Source organism: Grus americana, chromosome 2 (genome assembly GCF_028858705.1).
Source record: "Grus americana isolate bGruAme1 chromosome 2, bGruAme1.mat, whole genome shotgun sequence".
Classification (NCBI taxonomy): Eukaryota; Metazoa; Chordata; class Aves; order Gruiformes; family Gruidae; genus Grus; species Grus americana.
In genome coordinates this window covers 168,243,380-168,264,845 of record NC_072853.1, presented here as the reverse complement: position 1 = coordinate 168,264,845, position 21,466 = coordinate 168,243,380, and the positions used below count along the sequence as shown (strand labels likewise).

The window sequence follows — 21,466 nt, the reverse complement described above, 5'->3', positions numbered from 1 at the left end:
CAATAGACATACAAACATAGGAAACAGAGAGACAAAACCAGCTGCAATGGCTCAACTAAATATTCGTACAGCCCACCATCTTTTCTACAACAGTCATCCAAACCAGAAGGCAAAGGAAGACCGAGGCCAAGCACTCCTTGTGTTCCCACAGTTCTTCTCCCAGGCCCCAGCAATTCACAGCTCAGGGACTTCTCAAGCTGGTGGTGGCCCTCAGGAGATCTCTCTTCCATGGACTTGTCCCCCCTCTCCTATTGATTCACCCTCCTGAACCCACATAAACCTTCAGTAATGAGAATTTGTGGTTCTGAGGAGCCCTACGCTAAACTATGCGCGTGTCTCCTCTCTCCTGCTCGGTGCTTGCCATTTATTAGCATCGTTTGATGCCCCCTAATGCTCACAGCGGATGAGACAGCGCAAGGCTGGTGCATCTTCTCTCCAGGCCCCTCGGCACGTCCAGGGCTCCAGCACGTCTCCTCTCAGCCAGGCAATCCTCGTCTACATTATGAAAATCAAGGGTTACAAAAGCTTAGATGCGTTGGTGGAAATGGAAAGGTGAATTCAGTGCCAAAAAAAAAATGCAAATTCAGGCACACAGGCAAAAATAACACTAAATAATGTAGATTTTCGTGCTTACAGGCTGTAAATTTGCTGTTACCACTCAGCTGCTAGCTGGGAACTGCTGCAGCTCGTTCTTTGAGAGTGTCAAATTAATGCTCAGCAGCACTCAAATGTGCCAATAACGTAATAGGAAATATTAAGGGACCAACAGACCCCTCCCAAATATCATCCCACTGTCCCGTGGCATGTTGTATCTGCCATACAAACCCAGGGACCCGCAGTTGGCAAAGGGGCGCAGGGAGGTGACCAGTGCCACAGCTGGAGGCCGGTCACTGGTGCTCGGTCCTGGCATCCAGCCCCCTTTTGCATCTTCATTAACGACCGGGATGGAGGGTCCCGCTGCCGCCCGCGGGGCCTGGGCTGGCAGGATCCTCACGGAGAGCTCAACCACGGGAAAGGCCGACTCCTGCAGCGGGGGGAACCCAAAGCACGGGAGGCGCTGGGGGAAGGCCCCGAGGGGCTGCTGAGCACCAGGGGGAGGGGGGCGGGCGGCACCGCTCACCCCCCGGGGCTGCCTGAGGGGGAGGGCGCGGCCGGCGGGGGAGGCCGGGGCTCGGGGCCCTGCCGCAGCGGCACAGGCTGCCCGGGGAGACGGTGGGGACCGCCGCGACCCGTCCCGGGACACCGGCTGGGGGAGCCCGGGGCAGCGCTGAGCCCTGAGGGGAGCGGGGAGGGGCGGGCGGGGCCGAACCCCCCCAGCAGGCGGCGCCGTCCAGCTGGGCTCAGCGCATGCGCGGGGCCGCACCGCCTGCCCTCCCTCCCCCCCCCCCGGAAGCCCCCGGGTCTCCCTCCGTGGCTGCCGCCCGCCATGTTCGCGGAGCTGAACGAGCTGCTGGACGCCTCCCCGCAGCGACCGGAGAGGGTGAGGGCGGGCGGGAGGGAGCGGGGCCGCCACGGCGGAGGGGGTGTGGGGGGGGCGCGCGGGGTCTGCCGGGAGCTGTAGTCCGGGCAGCGCTGCCCGCCGGGAGCCGCGCGGTGCATGCTGGGAGGGGCGGGGCCCCGTGAGGCGGCATGGCGGCGGCCTCGGCCTCTCCGCGGTGGTTAACGGCCTGTGGGCCCTTCCGGGCCCTTCCCTTCCCTTCTCTCCGCCCGTGGCCGTTGTTCCGGTATATGTTCTGGCTGTTGTAGAGGGGCCGGGCTGTGTCCCCGCAGCCCTCGGCGGGTCTGTGGTGGTTGCTGCTGTATGGTGAATAACAGCAAAACTGGGGGTAAAACCCGCTCCCCAGCGCTCCTGCGGGCCCTGTGGTGTGTTCTAGAGGTTTCTCTCCCTTTAGGCCACTATGTTAATTTATTACATCCCTGCAGTTTTTGTGCTAATGAAATCACGCTGTAAGTAAACGCCCTCGCTCTGTATAAGAGCTGTGGAGCGCTTCAGGTAAAAATCTAATAAAATATGCATGTGTTACATATTACTCCAGGTTTTTCCTCATAGATACTGGCTTAGATAATGAAAGGAATCATAGAAACATAGAACCCCAGATGGGTTTGGGTGGGCAGGGACCTCCCAGCCCACCCAGTGCCACCCCTGCCATGGGCAGGGACACCCTCCACTAGCCCAGCTTGCCCAAAGCCCCATCCAACCTGGCCTTGAACCCTGCCAGGGAGCCAGGGGCAGCCACAGCTTCTCTGGGCAACCTGGGCCAGGGCCTCAGCACCCTCACAGGGAAGGATTTCTGCCTCACATCCCATCTCCATCTCCCCTCCTGCAGCTTCAGGCCATTCCCCTTGGCCTGGCACTCCCTGCCCTTGGCACCAGCCCCTCTCCAGCTTTCCTGGAGCCCCTGCAGGGACTGGAAGGGGCTCTAAGGTCTCCCCGCAGCCTTCTCTTCTCCAGGCTGAACCAGCCCAACTCTCTCAGCCTGAGGTCTCCAGAGCAGAGGTGCTCCAGCCCTCGCAGCATCTCCGTGGCCTCCTCTGGACTCGCCCCAACAGCTCCGTGTCCTTCTTGTGCTGGGGACCCCCGAGCTGGACGCAGCACTGCAGGGGGGTCTCCCCAGAGCGGAGCAGAGGGGCAGAATCCCCTCCCTCGACCTGCTGCTCACGCTGCTGGACACGCAGCCCAGGACACGGGTGGCTTTCTGGGCTGCCAGCTCACGTTGCCGGCTCATGTGGAGCTTCTCGTCCCCCAACACCCCCAAGTCCTTCTCCTCAGGGCTGCTCTCCATCCATTCTGCACCCAGCCTGGAGTTGTGCTTGGGATTGCCCTGACCCACGTGCAGGACCTTGCCCTTGGCCTTGTTGAACTCCATGCGGTTCACACGGTCCCACCTCTCCAGCCTGCCCAGGTCCCTCTGGATGGCATCCCTTCCCTCCAGCGTGTCGACCCACCACACAGCTCGGTGTCACCAACAAACTTGCTGAGGGTGCACTCGATCCCACTGTCCGTGTCACCAACAAAGATGTCAAACAGCGCCGGTCCCAATCCCGACCCTGAGGAACACCACTTGTCACTGGTCTCCACTTGGACATCGAGCCGTTGACCACAACTCTTTGAGTGTGACCGACCAGCCAATTCCTTATCCACCGAGTGGTCCATCTGTCAGATCCATGTCTCTCCAATTTAGAGACAGGGATGTTGTGTGGGACAGTGTCAAATGCTTTGCACAAGTCCAGGTAGATGACGTCAGTTGCTCTTCCCTTGTCCACCAACGCTGTAACCCCATCACAGAAGGCCACCAGATGTGTCAGGCACGATTTGCCCTTAGTGAAGCCGTGTTGCCTGTCACCAGTCACCTCCTTGTTTTCCATGTGCCTTGGAGGTTTGGGGTGGTAGGTCTGAGCTTCTCCCCTTCCCTCCTTGTAGAGCTTACGACATGAGTGGGGCAGCTTTCTCCTGGGCAGGAAAATGCCGGTGAGGTAATTCCTTGTCAGCCTGCCCGGAGCAGGGCAGGGCCGGTCTGCTGGGGAAGAAACACTGGGGAAAAGCCAGGAGAGCGCTGCTGGATAGAGGTTGGGCCCTCGAGGCTCGAAGCAAACCTGGTAGAGGTTGTTGGCTGAGGCTCAGTGGTAGCGGTGTCACTCTCTGTGAAGGAAAGACTGAAGCCATGAGCCGGCAACGTGTGCTGGCCGCCCAGAAAGCCACCCGTGTCCTGGGCTGCGTGTCCAGCAGCGTGAGCAGCAGGTCGAGGGAGGGGATTTTGCCCCTCTGCTCCGCTCTGGGGAGACCCCCCTGCAGTGCTGCGTCCAGCTCGGGGGTCCCCAGGACAAGAAGGACACGGAGCTGTTGGGGCGAGTCCAGAGGAGGCCACGGAGATGCTGCGAGGGCTGGAGCACCTCTGCTCTGGAGACCTCAGGCTGAGAGAGTTGGGCTGGTTCAGCCTGGAGAAGAGAAGGCTGCGGGGAGACCTTAGAGCCCCTTCCAGTCCCTGCAGGGGCTCCAGGAAAGCTGGAGAGGGGCTGGTGCCAAGGGCAGGGAGTGCCAGGCCAAGGGGAATGGCCTGAAGCTGCAGGAGGGGAGATGGAGATGGGATGGGAGGCAGAAATCCTTCCCTGTGAGGGTGCTGAGGCCCTGGCCCAGGTTGCCCAGAGAAGCTGTGGCTGCCCCTGGCTCCCTGGCAGGGTTCAAGGCCAGGTTGGATGGGGCTTTGGGCAAGCTGGGCTAGTGGAGGGTGTCCCTGCCCATGGCAGGGGTGGCACTGGGTGGGCTGGGAGGTCCCTGCCCACCCAAACTGTTCTATGATAAGCTGAGGGTGTGTAAATTCCCATGTCCCCGTGGTTCCTGTGGGTTGATGGTTGGGTTTTTAACACACATGAAATGCTAGATAAGGAGCCCTTGTTGGAGTTCTGTGTTGGCAAAGTGGAGCTTGTGCTCTAAGGTGGCTGATGGTGGAGCTGTGGGACGAGCGGGGATGCTGCCACCCACAAGGCTGGTTTCGGAGGTGGGAGGCTCACCTTGATGCGAACAGGAAATTCTGCAGAGCAAAACTGAAAAGAGATTTGGCCTTGATCCTGGAATTTGACTTGGCAGCCCAGGCAGGACCTGACAGAGGAGCTGAACCAAAGGCTCCTCTTTGTGAGGAATTGCCTCATATTTGTGTCCGCTCTTCCTCTCCCATCAGCCAGGGGCTTGGACTTCTACCGCACGCTCCCAGATTCCTCTTCGTTGTGGTGTCTGGCTGTAGCGTAGCGCCAGGTTATGGCTGGCTGCAGAACAAGCGCTGTTCCCTAATGCCAGCGTTTGAAGATCGAGTTCATACACTGTGGTATGGAGTAACCCGATGGTAAATCATGAGTATTCTTGTTTTACAAGTCCCCCTCTGTGCTGCTCAGTGTCACCGATTGCTGCACAGAGCCATGCCGTCTGGAGCCGGGCTCTCCCCCTTGGGAGACACGGTCCGTAGACTGTGCCGAGATATCTGGCTGGAAATCGGTGTCCCGCTGTGCTTAAAAAGCTTCAGCCCTTTGCAAATCTCTCCTTCCCATCTCAGCCATCCCCATTTCTGCATCTCCACGGTTGGCTTGTGCCATTTTCAAAGTGCTGACAAATGACTTCACTGCAGGGCTGGTAGGTGGATGAAGCTGCCGCCTGTGTGGGTGTATCTGACATGTCACCGCTGAATGTTTGTGACACCCGCTGCTGCCCTGCCAAGGGATTTTGGCAGTTTCTAACAAGTTGCTGCAGCTTCTGCCTTGTAGCCTGCAGGTGGAAAGAGCGTGAAAGCAGAACTTGGAGGGAATGGGCTGGGGCAGACGGATGGAGAAGGTGCTTTTGGAAGTGCCTCACCTCCAGCAGTGTCCTTCTGGGCTTGAGAAGGATGTGCAGGAGGGGGAAGAGAATCAGACCGCGCAAATTGGGGGCTGAGGGGTTTCTGCGTGTCGGCAAACAAGGTCCTGGTGGTGAGACTGGGACTTACTTGCTCCTCAGCAGGAGAATTCCTCTTGCCTGGCAGCCCTTGGGCCCTCCAGGGACGTGGTTGCTTCCAGACAGCTGCTAAGCAGTGTGATATACGCCGTCTGTGGGGACGGGTACAGGAGGTGCGTGGACCTGCGTGAGAACAGCGTCACCACGGGGGTTTGCAGAACTTTGGAAAGCCTCGCAGATTCCTGCTGGCTTTGCGTGCCTTCCTCCTTGTGTCGACACGACTGGTAGAACCCCGATTCCTGTATGTGTGTCCCGTGCTCTGGAGCTGGTAAAGCCTTTGGGGCAGTTCTGTAGCCACAAGCAGGATGCTGGAGTTTCCCAGTTTTTCTGTTGCCTTCCTTCCTCCCAGCAGCTGTGCTTTGGTTCAGCTGCTGCCTCTGGAGACGCACGGATTGGACATTTCCACCCCTGGCTAGCTGGGCGTCTGAGTGTCAGAAACGAAGAGTTTTGAGTGCTAAGCAGCTGCAGTGTGACAGTGAAGCGAGGGTTGACAGGATTTAAGGGTTGATAACTGGAAGGTTTGAAAAAAAGCGAAATAATGTATGCTCTGAATGCTAACATTCTGCCGTGTTCTGCCTCGCGTATGTGGGAGCGAAGGAGAGAGCCTTTCGAGAGCTGGCAGGCGAGGGAGGGCGCTTGGGGTGGCATTCAGCCTGCTGTTGGAGGGGGCCGTTGTGGGGAAGAGGGGAGTTGAAGGGGATGGAGTTGTGCAGGAGATAAACCGCTGAACGTTTCAGCTTGTGCTGTTTGAACCCAGAGACGACTCCAGGCTTGGCCACAGAGGATACGTCTCGGTGAGATGCTCACCAGGGTGGTGCCTCCTCTTATTGTAATGGCCACAGAGGCATAACCCTTTTTTTTTTTTTTTTGGGTGGGAAAGAGCTTTCTCTGGCTGAGGCAGAGCAGCACTTCTGTACCCTGGCTTCTGCTTTGCATTCCCTGCAGACGCGTTCAATATTTGCCGTTCCATTAGCACGGCTTTATAACACGTTTTAGGCGCTGGGGAGTTAACTCTGATAGATGGCTTGTGGATTGCCTATGAGTAGATTGCTTGTTGCTGCAAAAGGCTTCTTCTTTTCTTCTAACAGATTGGGGGGGGGGGAAGCATTGATAAGTTCTTTGTGATTAAAAGCAGCCCTTCTATGATTTGTATTGATTAAAGAAACATCTTGACTGAGGTTTTAATGGAAACAAATGCCTTGATGAGACTGGTACTGATAACAAGCACACACTGATGAACGGAATTAATTTCCTGCATGATCAAAACAAGGTATATACTTTGGGTAGAGAGCTCCACTATGCATATTTTGATGATGAGGTTTTCTGCTCTGAATGTGGCATGTTTGGGGGTTGGAACTAGATGATCTTTGAGGTCCCTTCCAACCCAAAGCATTCTGTGATTCTGTGTTTGAGGTAAGCCTGGGACAGGGAGGGCTGTTTGGGGACGGGAGAAGCACAAGTGACGCTGGCCGTGGTGGTGGGAGAATGGACTGGGGACAGAGTGGGTGGCTGTTGTCCCCCTGCCATCTGTGCCACGTGGAGTAGAAAGAAGATGACTGCGAACTGGAGGAGAGGAGGACAGAGTTGGGAGGTGGGAATCGCTCACAGCCACCCGTGACAATGGTGTCCAGCACCAAGGGCACGAATACGCCTGTGCTCTGGATGTGCCGGCACTGGAAAGCGCAGTGCTGCTTGTTGGTGTCCTCTGCGGCAGCCGGGTGTTCCCGTGTGAGGAGGTGGCTCTTCGTGGGCATGGAGCGTGGGGGTCCAGCTGGGGTCTCAGTCTGGCGCAAGAGCTTTTAGCTGGTGGGCGCGTCTTTGAGAAAGAAGTGAACTCAACATCTTCCGATGCCTCCCCGTGGGCTGTGTCCGGAGGGAGCGCTGGCATCCCTTTGTAAACAGACAGGTGGCAGGAGCGCTGCTAGTCCTCGTCTTTTCTCTGACTGATAACCTGCAGAGTTTCCCCTAGCCTGAGCAGACATCTTGTCTACCAGGATGGAACCGGGAGCAGTTTGTGCCCTCATTTTCCTCTGTTAAGTGATCTTGCTGCTTCTTTTTCAGGGTAAATTCACACTGCTGCGAGACACCAGAACAGATGGCAGCTTCCTGGTGCACCATTTCCTCTCCTTCTACCTCAGAGGTATGTCAGCAGCAGGACTCTCCAAGGCAAGGGTTTGCCTTTGCCAGCTCCTTGGAGTTTCCTTCAGCCTAAAGTGTTTCTCTGTGAGCAGAGGCTGATTTTGCAGAGCATGAGGCATCCTTGGATTAGCGCAAATCTTTGGGATCTGGATTTATGGACCCCAGTCCCGACTTGTTCTCGGAACTTGCTGTATATCCCTGGGCATGTCCCATAATGTCCATGCACCTTGTTTCGTCATTAGTGCAGTGAACGTTGTAAATCGCCTGGGCGTCTGACAGCGAGGTGTTGACTATAATTCCTTCACTAGCTATGTGTTTTATAACATAATTAAAAATATCAGGAACAACTAACAAATAGATAAGCTAGCAGTGAGTAAAGAACCAAACAAAGAAACTGGCAAGTTGCCTAATTGCTTTTCTGCTAACAGTTTCACCTGTGAGTAACCTACCAGCCCCTGCAGAGCAGACGCTGGATTCATGGACTCCTCCAGCTTTTTGCTGGCAAAGCAGCCAGCCCAGCAAATCTGGTCGGACTGTAGAGCTTGAAACTTAGCTCAGAGTGCTGCGCAGGTAGCGGGGCTGAGTGCATCCTGCCCCCCCTTAACTCCCACTTCCTCAGCTATGGCTTTACCCCATTTTTAAAAAATTGTTTTACTTAATTGAGCAGAGTGAAACCGCAGGGAAGCCCGTGGAGAGCAGGTTACTAACAGTGCGAACGGTTCCAAGGGATAGCTCTGCCGAGGCTCTGCCTCCGGGTCTGCCCGAGTCCCCGCATGGCTCTGCTAACGCACGTAACTGAAGGCTCAACTGGCTCCACTGGCTTGTTCCAGTTGAAATCCTGGTCCTGCTCTCTGGCAGGGAGAAACAAATACACTGATTTTGTTCATACCCAAACCATGAGGCCAGGTTGTCACATGCTGGGTTTTCCAAAAAACTCACATTTTAGTGAGGTTTCTTTGTCAAAATTGCTTGTTCTGTGGGTTTTTCCAGACAAGGTCGCTTGCCCTATGAGAGCCAAAACAGGGATTTTTGGCGTGTCAGTGGTTTCAGTAGTTCGTGTCAGGGTCGGCCGTTGGCCTCCTTGCAGTAATACTGGGAAACAGTGCCAGGAGATCCCAGGGCAGGATGGCACGAGACAGAAAAAAGGCCTTCTGCTTTTTTTATGTCATCATTTTCTTGCTCTTTCCCTTTCTTTTTAAACTGACTAACATTTTCCCTAATGTGGAAATCCTATAGAAAGGGGAAAATCAAAAGCCCAGCCATGAGCAAGCGAAGGGCTGCCTAGACCTGTCTCACTTCAAGGCCTTTCCAGACAGATTTGTAGCCTGGCTGCTGTGATTTATGTGCTTTGATAATGGCAGCTTGCAAAATTGAAATGATAACATGTCTTTTTTGTCTTCTCACCCAGCTGGCTGTAAGGTTTGCTTTGTGGCCCTGCTCCAGTCCTTCAGTCACTATAACATCGTAGCACAGAAGCTGGTAAGTGTCTCGGCGTAGGTTAATAATTACAGGCCCAGGTAGTTTCTGTTGGGTGGAAAGGAATGAGAACAGGGAACGGGAATTGCATGTGAGCAAGTGTTTGCAGATGTTGATGGGGACAGTCAGGATGGGCGCTCTTGCGGCTGGAGAAGGGATGTGATACAGGGCAAAAACCTGGCTACGAGGCTCACTGCAAGGGCCCCACCGGGCCCGGAGAGGGCAGAGAGCTGAATGCTGCTCACTTTCTTTATTTTTAGAAATGTTTTCCAGAGATCAGCATTCTCCAGACAAGCCCAGACCAGCAGATGTAGTTTCATTAGTGCTCTGGGGAGAAGAGTCCTGTGGTACCTGTGTCCCTGCGGGCTCTCTGTACGCCTGCAGGATGCACTGGCTGTACGGCGCAGGAGGTCCTGAGGTGACTTTATCCTCTGTCCTGTGGTTACGTTGTGATGACGTCCTTTGGGCCAAACCACCTGTAAATTCAGAAGGACACCCGTATGCCTCTCTTGGCCTCAATCCACTTCGAGCCATTTGAGGAGCCACAAGCGCTGAGTACGTTCTTACGGATTTCTTTCCCGTGGTGAGTCAGGCAAGGATTCTGAAATGAGTAGGTAGGGTCATTCCCAGTGTCCGCAAATCAGTCTGAGCTCTGCCTTTACTCTCTTGGGCTTTTTGTACGATGTTCAGACGTGAAATGCTCCGGTTGTGAGGTCCAGGTGACCATCCAGGGCCAAAGGGATGAGGGCTTGCGTTGGTCCTCCCTCCCTTGGTTCTGCTGAAGTCCCAGCAGCGCTGCTGCTTATGGAGACTTCCAGGTGTTGAAGAACCAGGTGTTGCGATGACGGTGTATTCCCCACTGTAAATGTGGATTGAGTTTTGGTACTTGCTAAGCAACTGTATTTTATTTAATACTTGATTTTTACCTTTTAAGAGGAGATCAGTGGTCTGAGAGCTCAGACCTAAGTTAAATAAAATGGACTGAGCAAAGGAAGCGTTTCCATGTGGAGCTTTAACCCACAGTCAGATTTCCCTGCAGAGCAGATTCCCCGCTGCTGAGCAAACCAACCTCTGCGAGTGCTGAATAGTTCTGGCCTTCGTGTTGCAGAGAGGAGGAAATCTTGGGGGGAACTTGCTAAGTGGGATAGGAAATGGAGCATAGCAACCGGTAGGAGATTCAGCTGCTAAATATGGGATCCTTGCCTGCTCTAAAAGCAGAATTGTGTTTGTTGGTGTGTCTTCTAATGTGGCGAAATTTCCCGGCGCGCAGCTTGTGCGCGTGCTTTTAATAGGTGCTGTTGTCATCTCCCTCGTGGGAGAGTCTGAGAAGGGAGAGAACATGAGGATTAACTGGAGCACACGTGCAATGCAAATTGAAATGATGTGCTGTCTGATGCTTCAATAGAAAGGTTACTGGCACGAAGGGAGGTGATAAGAACAATACAGTTTGCGCAGGGGAGTTCAGAGAAGCGATCACGTTTGCCCGCAGCAGCGAGCTGTCCCTGTCCCATTGGTTTCAAGTCTGAGTCACTCTGACATTCTAACTTCACAGATGCTTGTGCGGTCGGTGGTTGTGAATTCTTCCTAAGCTCTGAGGAGCTGGAGGTCGTAACATCAGTTATTTATATCTGTCTGAGTTTCCGTAAGATCTTGTCTCTGCTTTAATCCTTCATTGCCCGAATGAACACATCAGGCTCAGTAAAGGTAGTTTTTGGATGGTTAGTTCCACTCTTGGACTTGTTTAAGAATTTGCTGCTGGAGCTCTCTACCGCAGACCAGCTGGGATCTCGTTTACGTGGCTGCAGCAAACCCCGATTTCAGGCAGTATCCTGAGCTGTGTCACGCTGCAGTTAGGTGTGCTGCGTGCTTCACCAAACGACCGGCCGCTCCCTTCCCATCTCCTCTTCCTCGGTGGTGAGCTGAAGACCAGGTGCCTGGCTCTCTGTGTTGGCCGGGAGAGTTGCAGGGGGGTCAGGCTGTAGTTCCTCTGGGAACTGCTTGGAAGAATCTGGCCCGTGGGCAGCCACCTGCGTTATGTATCCCATCCACAGGCTAAATCTGCGATGCGTAATTCCTGGTAGAAGATGATGCACTTACGAAAGACTGCAGTTGGACGAGCTTCATAACTTAGTGATGCTCCTGTTTGTGCTGGGGACAGGGTGGTTCCAGGAAGGGTCCTGGGGCCGGGGTCGTATTATACGGTCTTTACAGTGATGCTTGTGGATCTGGTCCTTGTTCACCTGCTGTATGGTGATATACTGAATATTGGTACTGCTGACCTTACGTGCTGCTTCCCCACGGTGTTGCCAGGTCTTACCAGTTCAGAACCAGTTCCTAAATGTGTTAGCTAAATGCAGTGATGTATTTTTACTCGCAGGAAAATGCTTCCCTGGATTTTTGTGCCTATGCTGGCTCGGCAATACTGGCTTCACACTTTTCCTTTTCTGCAAATCCTGCTCTTTTCATGAGGATCTGTACTTAATTTTAAGGGACAGTTAATGTTATTTGTCATGACCTTGTAGAGAACATGCTGGGCCGTAGCAAGACTAATGGCACCAGAGCAGATTGGTGTTCCCTCCCTCATTTGTACAATGTTTATTTTGTTTTAAAGGAAAAAGATATTTGTCCCCATTTGATCTCCCTCTTGCGTGCTCCCCTGTCCCCTGCCACAGCACTGAGATCACAGACCAGGGGACATCGCCTGGTCACCTCTGCTTTCCCCTGCAGGTACTTGTGCTGGAGAAGAGACCTTGGCTGGTTGCCCGATCGCAGGTCATCGCACTTTGTACCCCGGCTGCCTTTGCTGTTTGAGCTAATGACCGCTGCCTCACACGCTCCATTATTAGTTCTCCCCTGCAAATATTTTGCTTTCCCTGATGAAATGGCCAGCGGCGAGCAGCGGTTCTGGTTTGAAGGGACATCACTGCTGGCAGGCGGGTGGGCCACCACGCTGCCCGGCTGGCAGTATCCTGGACAGACGAGAACAATTGTGCTCCGTTGTGGAGCTAGCAGCTCCAGTCACGCAGAGCTGCTGTTTTAGAAGCATTTCTGGGCTTGATCGATAAATGACAGATTGCCAGAGATAATGTCTGTGTGCTCCCGGTGATACTGGAGCGTGGTGCTGTGAGATAATGAAAGCTTTCGGGGCTGGTAATGCACGCTGTTTGGGTGCTCTGCAGCGCTGTGGCTCTGCAGGAGGGACATGTGACGTGTCTGTGGCAGGCAGGCAGGTGCTGTTGGCCATTTTGAGCACTTTTTCCATCGTCTCTGAGCTGTCCTGGTGCTTCCTATGCTGCTTCCAGAGGTTACATCGGGCGGGCTGCTAGCTGGGAGACGAGCAGAGGTTTGCTGTGGCAGATAACTGCAGTGGGGTGAGCCCAGGTCTCCATCTAACGCTGTCTCTCTGGGACCGGGTTCCCCAGCTGGAAAATGAGACTGGGCTTGCTGGGTCCACCCAGGAACATCATGGCACCGAGGGGATCGAATTCCTGGTCTGACCCACGAGCACGCTGCCCCTGCCTGCCGCCTTCTTACACTCTGGCCCCTCTCTCTGTCATCCAGGCAGGCCCTGGTGTAACAGCGCTGAGCTGCTGGGCGTTTTAAAGAGGGGATGCTGTTTTCTTGCTGATGGGAAGTATAGAGAGTTTGTGTGTGCAGGAAGAAATGACTGAAGCGAAGTTAAAATCAGTTTCTGAATTGTTAACGCTAATAGTGAATTTAGTCACTGCCGTAGCAAAGCATTTCCACAAGTGCCGGGTCCTGTGGACTCCAAAAGTTCACCATGGGATGAGGTTTGTGAGACTGCCATGCAACCCAGCCCCGCTTTATGGCACATCAGGTATTTGCCAGCCATTCCCCGCTCCTGGCCTGTGCCACATAAAGCTGCTTCTGTCCTTGGCTAGAAATTTTTCCATGGTGTGTGCTTGCAGTTGCCCAAGAGGCTTCCCTTAGCGCTGCATTCCTGCCCTGCTTTCTGGCACGGTTTTAGTGAGCAAATATCACCTGCAAAAGCCGAACCCCTCTGCCTTGCAGCCTACATCAGCCTTTGCTGGGCTCGGGGTCGGCGGGAGGTACGGCAGTAAGGTACCCGCGCTCTGTCAGAGTCTCCTTCATGGGAATTACTGCTCCTGGCTTGTCTGGGAGAAGGGGAAAAGAGAGGAGACGATGTGGATTAATGAGGCAAGGATGTGCTGCAACACTTGCTGGTTAATGCTAGCTATTGAGAGGGCACTTGAAAACAAAAGGAGTATGTCCAAAAACGCTGGCTAGTGCCTTGCCTGAGGCTCTGCTCTGGCAGGTGGGACCGATTTCCTCCCAGAAGCACGTGTGGAAGAACAGGAAGAAGAAGAAGAAGGGCAAGCTCAGGGCTGATTTAAAAACTGGATCTGAGGTGCGCACGTCAGACAGGCTTTGCCGCAGTGTAGCCTCTGCTAGTCGAGGATGCTTGTCAAAGCATCCCATGGCCGTGATGGAAGACGTTGCCTCCGATCCATCGTTTTCTAATTGCCGTAGACAGCATTTTCTGGCAGCGGCCCTGATGAATGGATCTCTGCCCCTCGCATTTCAGCTGGGAGGGAAGGCAGTGGAAATCTGTCTTTCCTCTCGTTAGCACTGAACGTGTGGCAAGTGATAAGCCTCGCAGGAGCTCAGGGTTAATCTTCCGGGGAAGGACCTCTCCCTTATCTACCCAGACCTTCTCTCTGGTGGTCCTCGTGTGGAAATACCACGCTCACAAAGCAGCTGGGCCCAGCCCCTCGCAGGGATTGTCTCATTCATCAGATGCTTAAGATGCAGCTTTAAAATATAATTTTTTAAAAAAATTTTTTTTAATAAAAAGAAGAAAAGGGCTTTTAAAATGTTGGCACTTACATTTTCATGTCAGAATAACAGGAAAGTCGAGCAGGTGAAACACGGGGGTAGAAAGCAGGAGGCAGAAGTGGAAACATCGCTTTGCTGCATCTCCCTCTCGCGTGTGAGCAGAGAGCGCGGTGGCTCTCAGGGGTGTCGTGAGGACTGGGAAATGCTTGGAAAACCTCCAAGCGCTTTTCAAAAGAAGGTGTTGGGACAGTGCCAAGCACATCGCTCTGTTCAGCAGCACTTGAGGTCCTCGGGGAAGAGGGAAGAGCTGCTCTGAGCCCTCTCCTTTCTGGGCAACTCAGACTCTGTGCTCAAGTGTCCTGCAGCTCCAAGCACGATTGCTTAGGAAATAAGCACAAATCTGTATTTTCTATGAGGCTTAAAAAGTTCCTGGTCAAAAGCACCAGCGCTGCTGCTGTGTGCCTCTTCCAGCGTTCAGGCAGCAGCCAGTCCTGGCTTAAGGTACGGGCTCTTGCCTCTGCCCTAGGAGTTCCTTCTGCTCCTGACCAGTCCTGCTCAGCCACCCTCTTCGGAGGGTTCAAAATCTCGCAACATCCCGAAGGGATGTCTTCTCTCGGGGGATACGGGAACTGCTTTCTCAGGATCCTTGTTTCTGGTTCCCTGCCTCTGGCTCACCAGTTCTGCCTGTCAAGCAATACTGCACTGAGCTAAACCTTCCTGAAGTCTTTGTAAACCGTCTGTCTCGCCATCTTGTCCACCTACCTGCTGCGTTGCACAACAGCCCTACTTCCAGGCTGCCGAGACGCTGCGAATCTTGGCGTTAATGCTCCTTGGTTCCAATTTAAGAAATTGCAGCCCCATTGTGAAATGTGGGAAGCAACCCACACTGGAAAGCCGAGCAAATTTGCACTTCTTCCTGATGGGAAATGCAGAGTTTGGCTGAGGTTTGAAGATAATGCGCGTGAGATATCTTTGTATGTTTGTGACAGTAACAGGTATTAAATTTTCTCCTTTAAGGTGGTCTGATGCAGTTACCAGTAAGCTGAGGAGCTATAGAATGGTTGGCAAAAGTAACCCTTGCTGGTGAAAGAAGGGAAGATGAGATAGGAGTTCATGAACTAGATCTCCAGCTGGGATCTTCTGCATGTCTGCTACAACTTCGCCAGGGCTTTCTCCCTGGACGTGCCCAGCATGTGGCTCTTGAGGTCGGCCTCATCGTGAAGCAGGGCTGAGAGCTGGAAATCTCGGCTTGAGTTTGAGTCGCAGCCCCAGGCAGTTTGTGGTGCTTCCCGTGGGAGCCCCGGCCAGGCTGCTCTCTCCCGGGCGTTGTGCAAGCATCAGGGTGCCCAGCCCACGGCGTTTATCCAGGTTGGGGCCGGGCCTCGCTCAGGTGCATGGGTTGTGCTGGGGAGTCGTTATTGCCATAGCGGTGATTTGGAGATAGTGAAAACCAAAGGCTTTTGCCGCCCAAGAAGGGAGGGCGAAGAAATTGCTCACCACGGGGTCCTTGGAGCAGCATGGAGAAGTCTGTACACATCCTCTCCCTGCCTCTGGAGAAGAAGCTGTTTTTCTCCCATGCAGCGATGCTGTTGTCTTCCCAGGAGCAATTTCAGGATGTTTAAGCCCCCCATATCAGTGTTTATTTTTTTCCTCCTGGCAAAATACAGGAAAGCAAATGTGCCCACCAGCGTAGCAGAACTGCCTCTTTCATCTCCTGTGCAGGAGTCACTGAGGCATTGACTTTATTAGCACATTTAGATAAGACCTGATAAAAATTGGCTGTCGATCTGCTTGGTTCTGTTTGCACCATTCCTCCGAAGCTGTTTCACTCTGCAACATAATGTTTTGCTCTCTCGAGGGAATCAGTCTGACCGCTGCCAAAGAACGGGGACAGCTTGTCTTCTTGGAAGGCCTCAAGTCTTGCCTTGACCTCTTGTTTGGAGAGGAGGAGGAGCAGTCAGGACACCCCAGTCCTCTCCAGTTTATAAGGTAAACCTGAGCGGTTGGGGGCTCAGCAGGGCCCCCTGCACAGAGCGTTTCCCCCCATCGTGTCTCCTGCCCACACCGAGAGCAGCAGTGAGGTCCAGAGCTGAGACCCAGCTCCCTCTGGGCTTCCCTCCGGGGCCCAAGGACTCGGTAGCTGGACACCCAAGGGAAGGGAAATGCCAGCGCCGTGCATGCTGCTGTGCTTGTCCTGCCCTGTCTCTCCCTGCTGCTCAGAGAGGGATTCTGTCCCCCTTCTCCAGCATTTTGGGGCAATTTCTGCCTCCATCCTCATTGCCAAGCATGTTATAGGTCTAGAGAAAATTTACTTCAGCACTCAATGTGTTTTGTGTCAAATAAATCTCCATCCAAGCAGTTTTGTTCTTTTTTTTTTATTATTATTCCAAGTTTTATTCTCATCCAAGAGAACAGTGCTGCTTTAACCATGCTGGCTTTCCTTTTTATTCCCGCTTTACTTTCTCGTTGTCCCTGACGATTTGATAGAAAAAAAAAATCCACTGACGGCTGTTAAATTGGAAGATACCACCTCTGGGTCAGGCAGCCTCTGAGCAAGGATGGCCGTGCACTTGCCCTGTTCCTGTATGCTCCTGGCTCTCCGCTGTTTCAGAGTCCTCCTGGGGTAGACGGACATTTGGTGCGACCCAGGGTGGGCACTGAAACCCCGCAGACCCCTGTGCTGTGGGACCGTGCAGCCCTTTGGGTCTGGTGAGTGGGTGTTGATGGAGTGTGGCAGGATCAAGCACTGGACAAGTTTGAGAAGTGAGCCTGTGTGAAACTCATGAGGTTCAACAAGGCCAAGGGCAAGGTCCTGCACGTAGGTCGGGGCAATCCCAAGCACAACTCCAGGCTGGGTGGAGAATGGATGGAGAGCAGCCCTGAGGAGAAGGACTTGGGGTGTTGGGGGACGAGAAGCTCCACATGAGCTGGCAACGTGCGCTGGCAGCCCAGAAAGCCACCCGTGTCCTGGGCTGCGTGTCCAGCAGCGTGAGCAGCAGGTCGAGGGAGGGGATTCTGCCCCTCTGCTCCGCTCTGGGGAGACCCCCCTGCAGTGCTGCGTCCAGCTCGGGGGTCCCCAGCACAAGAAGGACACGGAGCTGTTGGGGCGAGTCCAGAGGAGGCCACGGAGATGCTGCGAGGGCTGGAGCACCTCTGCTCTGGAGACCTCAGGCTGAGAGAGTTGGGCTGGTTCAGCCTGGAGAAGAGAAGGCTGTGGGGAGACCTTAGAGCCCCTTCCAGTCCCTGCAGGGGCTCCAGGAAAGCTGGAGAGGGGCTGGTGCCAAGGGCAGGGAGTGCCAGGCCAAGGGGAATGGCCTGAAGCTGCAGGAGGGGAGATGGAGATGGGATGTGAGGCAGAAATCCTTCCCTGTGAGGGTGCTGAGGCCCTGGCCCAGGGTGCCCAGAGAAGCTGTGGCTGCCCCTGGCTCCCTGGCAGTGTTCAAGGAGCCGTGACTGTGGGGAAGTGTAGGACCTGTCACAGCAGTGGGGACAGCAGGGAGGGTGTAGGTGGGCGTTCCCTGCATTGGGTCAGCGCGTGAGGAGGGAGACACACAACGCGTGCATGGGCCAAGCCCCTTGAGATCTCCTCCTTCTCTTCCAGTGAGAGCACTTCCAACCTCAAAGCCTTGTTTGACTTCGTCCGGACGTCCCTGACTCCTGCCGACAGCGACTCCTGGAAGGGCCCTGTGCTGCTGGTGGACGACCTCAGCGTCCTGCTCAGCCTGGGCGCCGCGCCGGTGGCGGTGCTGGACTTCATCCACTACTGCAGAGTCGTGGTGTGCTCCCAACTGAAGGTACTGCTCCCTCCACGTGCAGCGTCCTGTACGCTACGTGTACAAAAGAGCCTCTGGAGCAAAGCCCGGCTTTCTTTTCTTTTTCCACCTGTGCATGAGGAGGCTTTGGAAGGCTTTGGCTGTCCCAGAAGTTAAAAATCATAGCTCTAGGGTCACCCTCAGGGAGTTGTGTTAGTCCCTGGAGTACCTTTGCAACTGGTTTCCCAGGAGGTGCTGCCCAGAGAAGGGCGCTCTCTGTCCCTGATGTGTGAGCAGGGTTTCGAGGTGTAAAATCCTGTTTCTTAGAGTTCCTGGCTCTCCAGAGATCTCTACTCACAGCCATGGTGTGTGTGTGGGCAGGGAAGGAAACAGGTTATGAAGGTAGCGAGGGGCTGATGAGTCTCGCAGGGGACAGAGATGAAGGTCTCCCACTTGGAGGGGACGCGAGTCTCTGCTTCCACCGATCTTCAGCGTTGCTGTGTGTCGCACCGGCCGGTTTCTAAGGGCGTGTGACGATACAGCACTTGTACAAAGATCTCCCCAGCGACGTGCTAACTTCTGAGGGCATCGCAGCCAAAAATCGTTACAGTCACATCCATCCTCCGCTATTTACATGGCAGTGTCCCCCACCCTGGCCACTTCTCTCTGCTTGAGTGAGAAATAAAGTAGATGGTGTCAGGTTTTGTTATCCTGCACTTCATATGGTGCCAGGGTGTTTGTGCTGTAAATGCTGACAGGGGATGTTCTGCCTGCTGAGAATATTTACCTCCAAAAACAGCTAAAAAAGATGATAAATCGTGCTAACACATTTCTATTTCCATATAAGATGTTCTGAAGCTTTAAAGAACATTTTAATTGATTGGGAATTTCATGCTATTTTAAGTCCTTGGTGACCTGCATGGGCTGAGGCAGAGACTCTTGGGATGTGTTTTTAATAGAGCTGGCGTTGCGTTGGGGAGCTCCGCGCTTCTTGTGAGAGCTGTGAAGGTTCGAGCATCGCGGCTCTGGCTGTGGCCGTTCGGCCACGGCTTTATTTAGCTGTTCTGAATTAATTCAGAGAGTTGCCGCTTGCGTGGCCTGACAGACTGGTTTATAACTAGATAGCTGTCTCGTAACAAAGGCTCGATGCATTTTTAGGCTGCACATTATATATGTGTGTGTATGTAAATACAATATATATACAGCAAGCTGTTTCAGAGTTTTATATATGTATCTGCTGTTTATTTTCCCAGTGGACTTTAGCTCAGAACCAGCTGCCGTGCTGGGGGATTGCTAAGTAGCTTAGTTAGCCGGGCATTTGCGCAAGCTCCCGTTGCTATCTCCCCTTCCTTACCCTGAGCGGATTAGGAATCAGCCAGGGGCTCATCGCTGCCGCGTGCTCCCGTTCCAGGGGAACATCGTGGTGCTGGTTCACAGCAACGAGGATTCAGAAGACGAGGAAAATGAACTGGTTGTAAACTCCCTGTGTCATCACAGTGACCTCATCCTGTGGGTAGAGGGGCTGGCAACCGGCTTCTGCAAGGATGTTCACGGGCAGGTAATGCACGGGAGAGCATGGAGAGGTGGCGCACGTTAATGTCACACATGACAGGCCCAAGGGTAGCGAGATGCTCCTCTGCCCCAGGGGAGACGGCTCAGGACCAGCCTGGTCTGCGGCACGTCTAAGGGCTAACGAGCAGTCTTGCTGCGGTCACCAGGATCTGCTGGAGCACCCGGGCTCTTACGGCTGTGACTCTCCTTCCGTGGGGATATTTGGGGACATCCTGCCGCCTGGGGACTCCCCCATCCCTGGAAGCTGGAAAGGGTTTATACAGTGGCTGCAGGGCAGGCTGTCTCCTGCCCCAAGCTGATGGCAAAGAAAAATATCTAGTTCCTGGGAAGCTTCCCCAAAGTGTCCTGTCGGTGGATCTCAGCCTGACCTGCCGCGATCTCTTCTGGGCTGGGAGGGTGGCTGGGTCACCGGGGCCTGGTTACTGTGTGGTCTCTCGTCAGGGGCTGCCACCAAAGGGACTGGTGACAGGCAGCCGCGCGATGGTTTTTCTATCAGCGATGCACCTTCCCTGCAGGCCAGCGAGAGGCGTGGGGGGGTGAGGATGCCGTGACTGGGGCAGCCAAAGGGATGATATTCCTGTTCCTTTTCCTTTGCAGATTAAAATAATTAGGAGAGTGTCCTTGGAGCTGACAGCAGAGCAGGATCTTGTCCAGATCTACCAGTATAAGATCCAGGACAAGAACGTCACCTTTTTTGCTCGAGGGCTGTCAGCCGCAGTCCTGTGATGCTGTGATACCGCGCAGCGCTGGGAGAGCAGCACGGAGCAAGGCCGGCGAGGCTGGTGGTACCTCTAGACCAGCCGTGCCACCAAACCAGCCTGGCTGCGGCACCAGCGCCTTCCAGGAGCAGCGCAGCAAACTGACCCAGGAGGGAAGCTTAAATGCGTGTCGAACTGCATGCCAACAAGGGGATCGGCCTGCCCAGAGCTTGCTGCGTCCTTTTGTCCTCCCACCCCGTTCCCAACATAGGGAGGCCAAGGGGAAGAGCAAAAACTTGCAAGAATGGCCCTTAGAGCGTGTAAATACAAGCAGGGGAGATGCCCCGAGGGCTGGGTGTGCCTCACCTTTTCCGGTGCGTTATGGCACCTCTGGCTGGCATTTAACGAGATGACACAGCGGGTGGAGGCAGGGATGGTCTAGGAACGTGTTGCAATCCTTACCTTTCTCCCAGCTCTGGCACAGGAGAGATTTACTCAACTCCCAGCTTGCACACAATTAAAAAAAATCTATAGCTATAGCTATATGTACAGTCCCTCACCTTGCTGCTCTCAGACCTAAAGGCTGCCTTGCTTGGTTGATCCCTTGCTTTGTTTTGTCACTTTCCCTCTTTTCACATGAAACCCCCGTGCCCGTGTGTCCGTTTAGCCTGCGCCTTCCCAAGCTCGTCCTTGGCTTTGGGCGACGGACATACGCTTGTACACGAGCCTGTGTCTCAGCCACTGCCTCCCGATCACAAATCATTACTAGCACTTACATCACCTGCCTGCATCAAAGCATTATTGGGGGCTACTAATCACTAATTTTAATTAGATAAGGGTACAGGCATTAAGTAACCATGGATCTCTGTATGGGAAGCGCACAGGCCGAATCTGGAGTTTGGTGTGCCGGCTGTACGGGAACCCAGAGGCTGGTGTCTGCTGTGCCTTGCTGGTGTAAAACACATTTCTCGGCCGCCAGTCGTGCAAGCGCAGAGCCCAGTGCCACTCCTGCTGGCCCAGCATGGTGGCAGTGCCTGGGGGACAGTGCCCGGTCACAACCTGCACAGGGAGGACGAGATGACCAGCAGGTCCTGGGGAAGGGAGCTGCTGGCTCTGGTTGCTGCAGACACTACGGCCGCACCTGTAATGCGCATGTAATGGTGTATAATTGAAGTAATACTTGTGTGATTAGCTTCCCCTGGGAGAGATCCCAAACCATCCCTGCTCCGAGGTTGTGCCTCCCTCCTCCGAAACCAGCAGGGTGACTGTGTGACGTTGCTGGTGGCTTTTACCCGGTTCTTTCTGTGCTCGGCCAATGCCTGCACCCAAGCAACAAACCAGAGGCTGCCTTGGGCTCGGAGTCAGCACATTCCCAGGGTGTGCGGGCCAGGCACCATGTGGGGAGCAGCACCCCGACCCCCAGTGTCCCCATGCAGGGGGACATTTCCCCGGGATCCAAGGCCCTTCCGAACCAGCTGCCCTTAACCTGTGCTGCACAACAGTGCTGCTTGCCCATTGTTTCCTAACAGCCC

At 54.3% G+C, this 21,466-nt stretch overlaps 1 protein-coding gene across 1 annotated transcript; it reads left to right on the top strand.

Moving 5' to 3' along the window:
* Positions 1-1,383: 1,383 nt before the first annotated feature.
* Positions 1,384-20,473, top strand: ELP6 (elongator acetyltransferase complex subunit 6). The gene is made up of 7 exons (XM_054818752.1): positions 1,384-1,480; positions 7,541-7,619; positions 9,027-9,097; positions 15,771-15,901; positions 17,514-17,706; positions 19,076-19,222; positions 19,834-20,473. Exons 1-7 carry the CDS (start codon positions 1,427-1,429, stop codon positions 19,960-19,962), a joined length of 804 nt encoding a protein of 267 aa, XP_054674727.1. The 5' UTR covers positions 1,384-1,426; the 3' UTR covers positions 19,963-20,473.
* Positions 20,474-21,466: the final 993 nt, after the last annotated feature.

What these genes read in the sequence shown, in the direction of transcription:
- ELP6 (XM_054818752.1), top strand. Translation starts at nt 1,427, where the DNA reads ATGTTCGCGGAGCTGAACGAGCTGCTGGACGCCTCCCCGCAGCGACCG. An exon ending in ACATCGTAGCACAGAAGCTG is followed by an intron (nt 9,098 to 15,770) that starts GTAAGTGTCTCG and finishes TGCTCTCTCGAG; the next exon opens with GGAATCAGTCTGACCGCTGC. An exon ending in AGTCCTCTCCAGTTTATAAG is followed by an intron (nt 15,902 to 17,513) that starts GTAAACCTGAGC and finishes CTTCTCTTCCAG; the next exon opens with TGAGAGCACTTCCAACCTCA.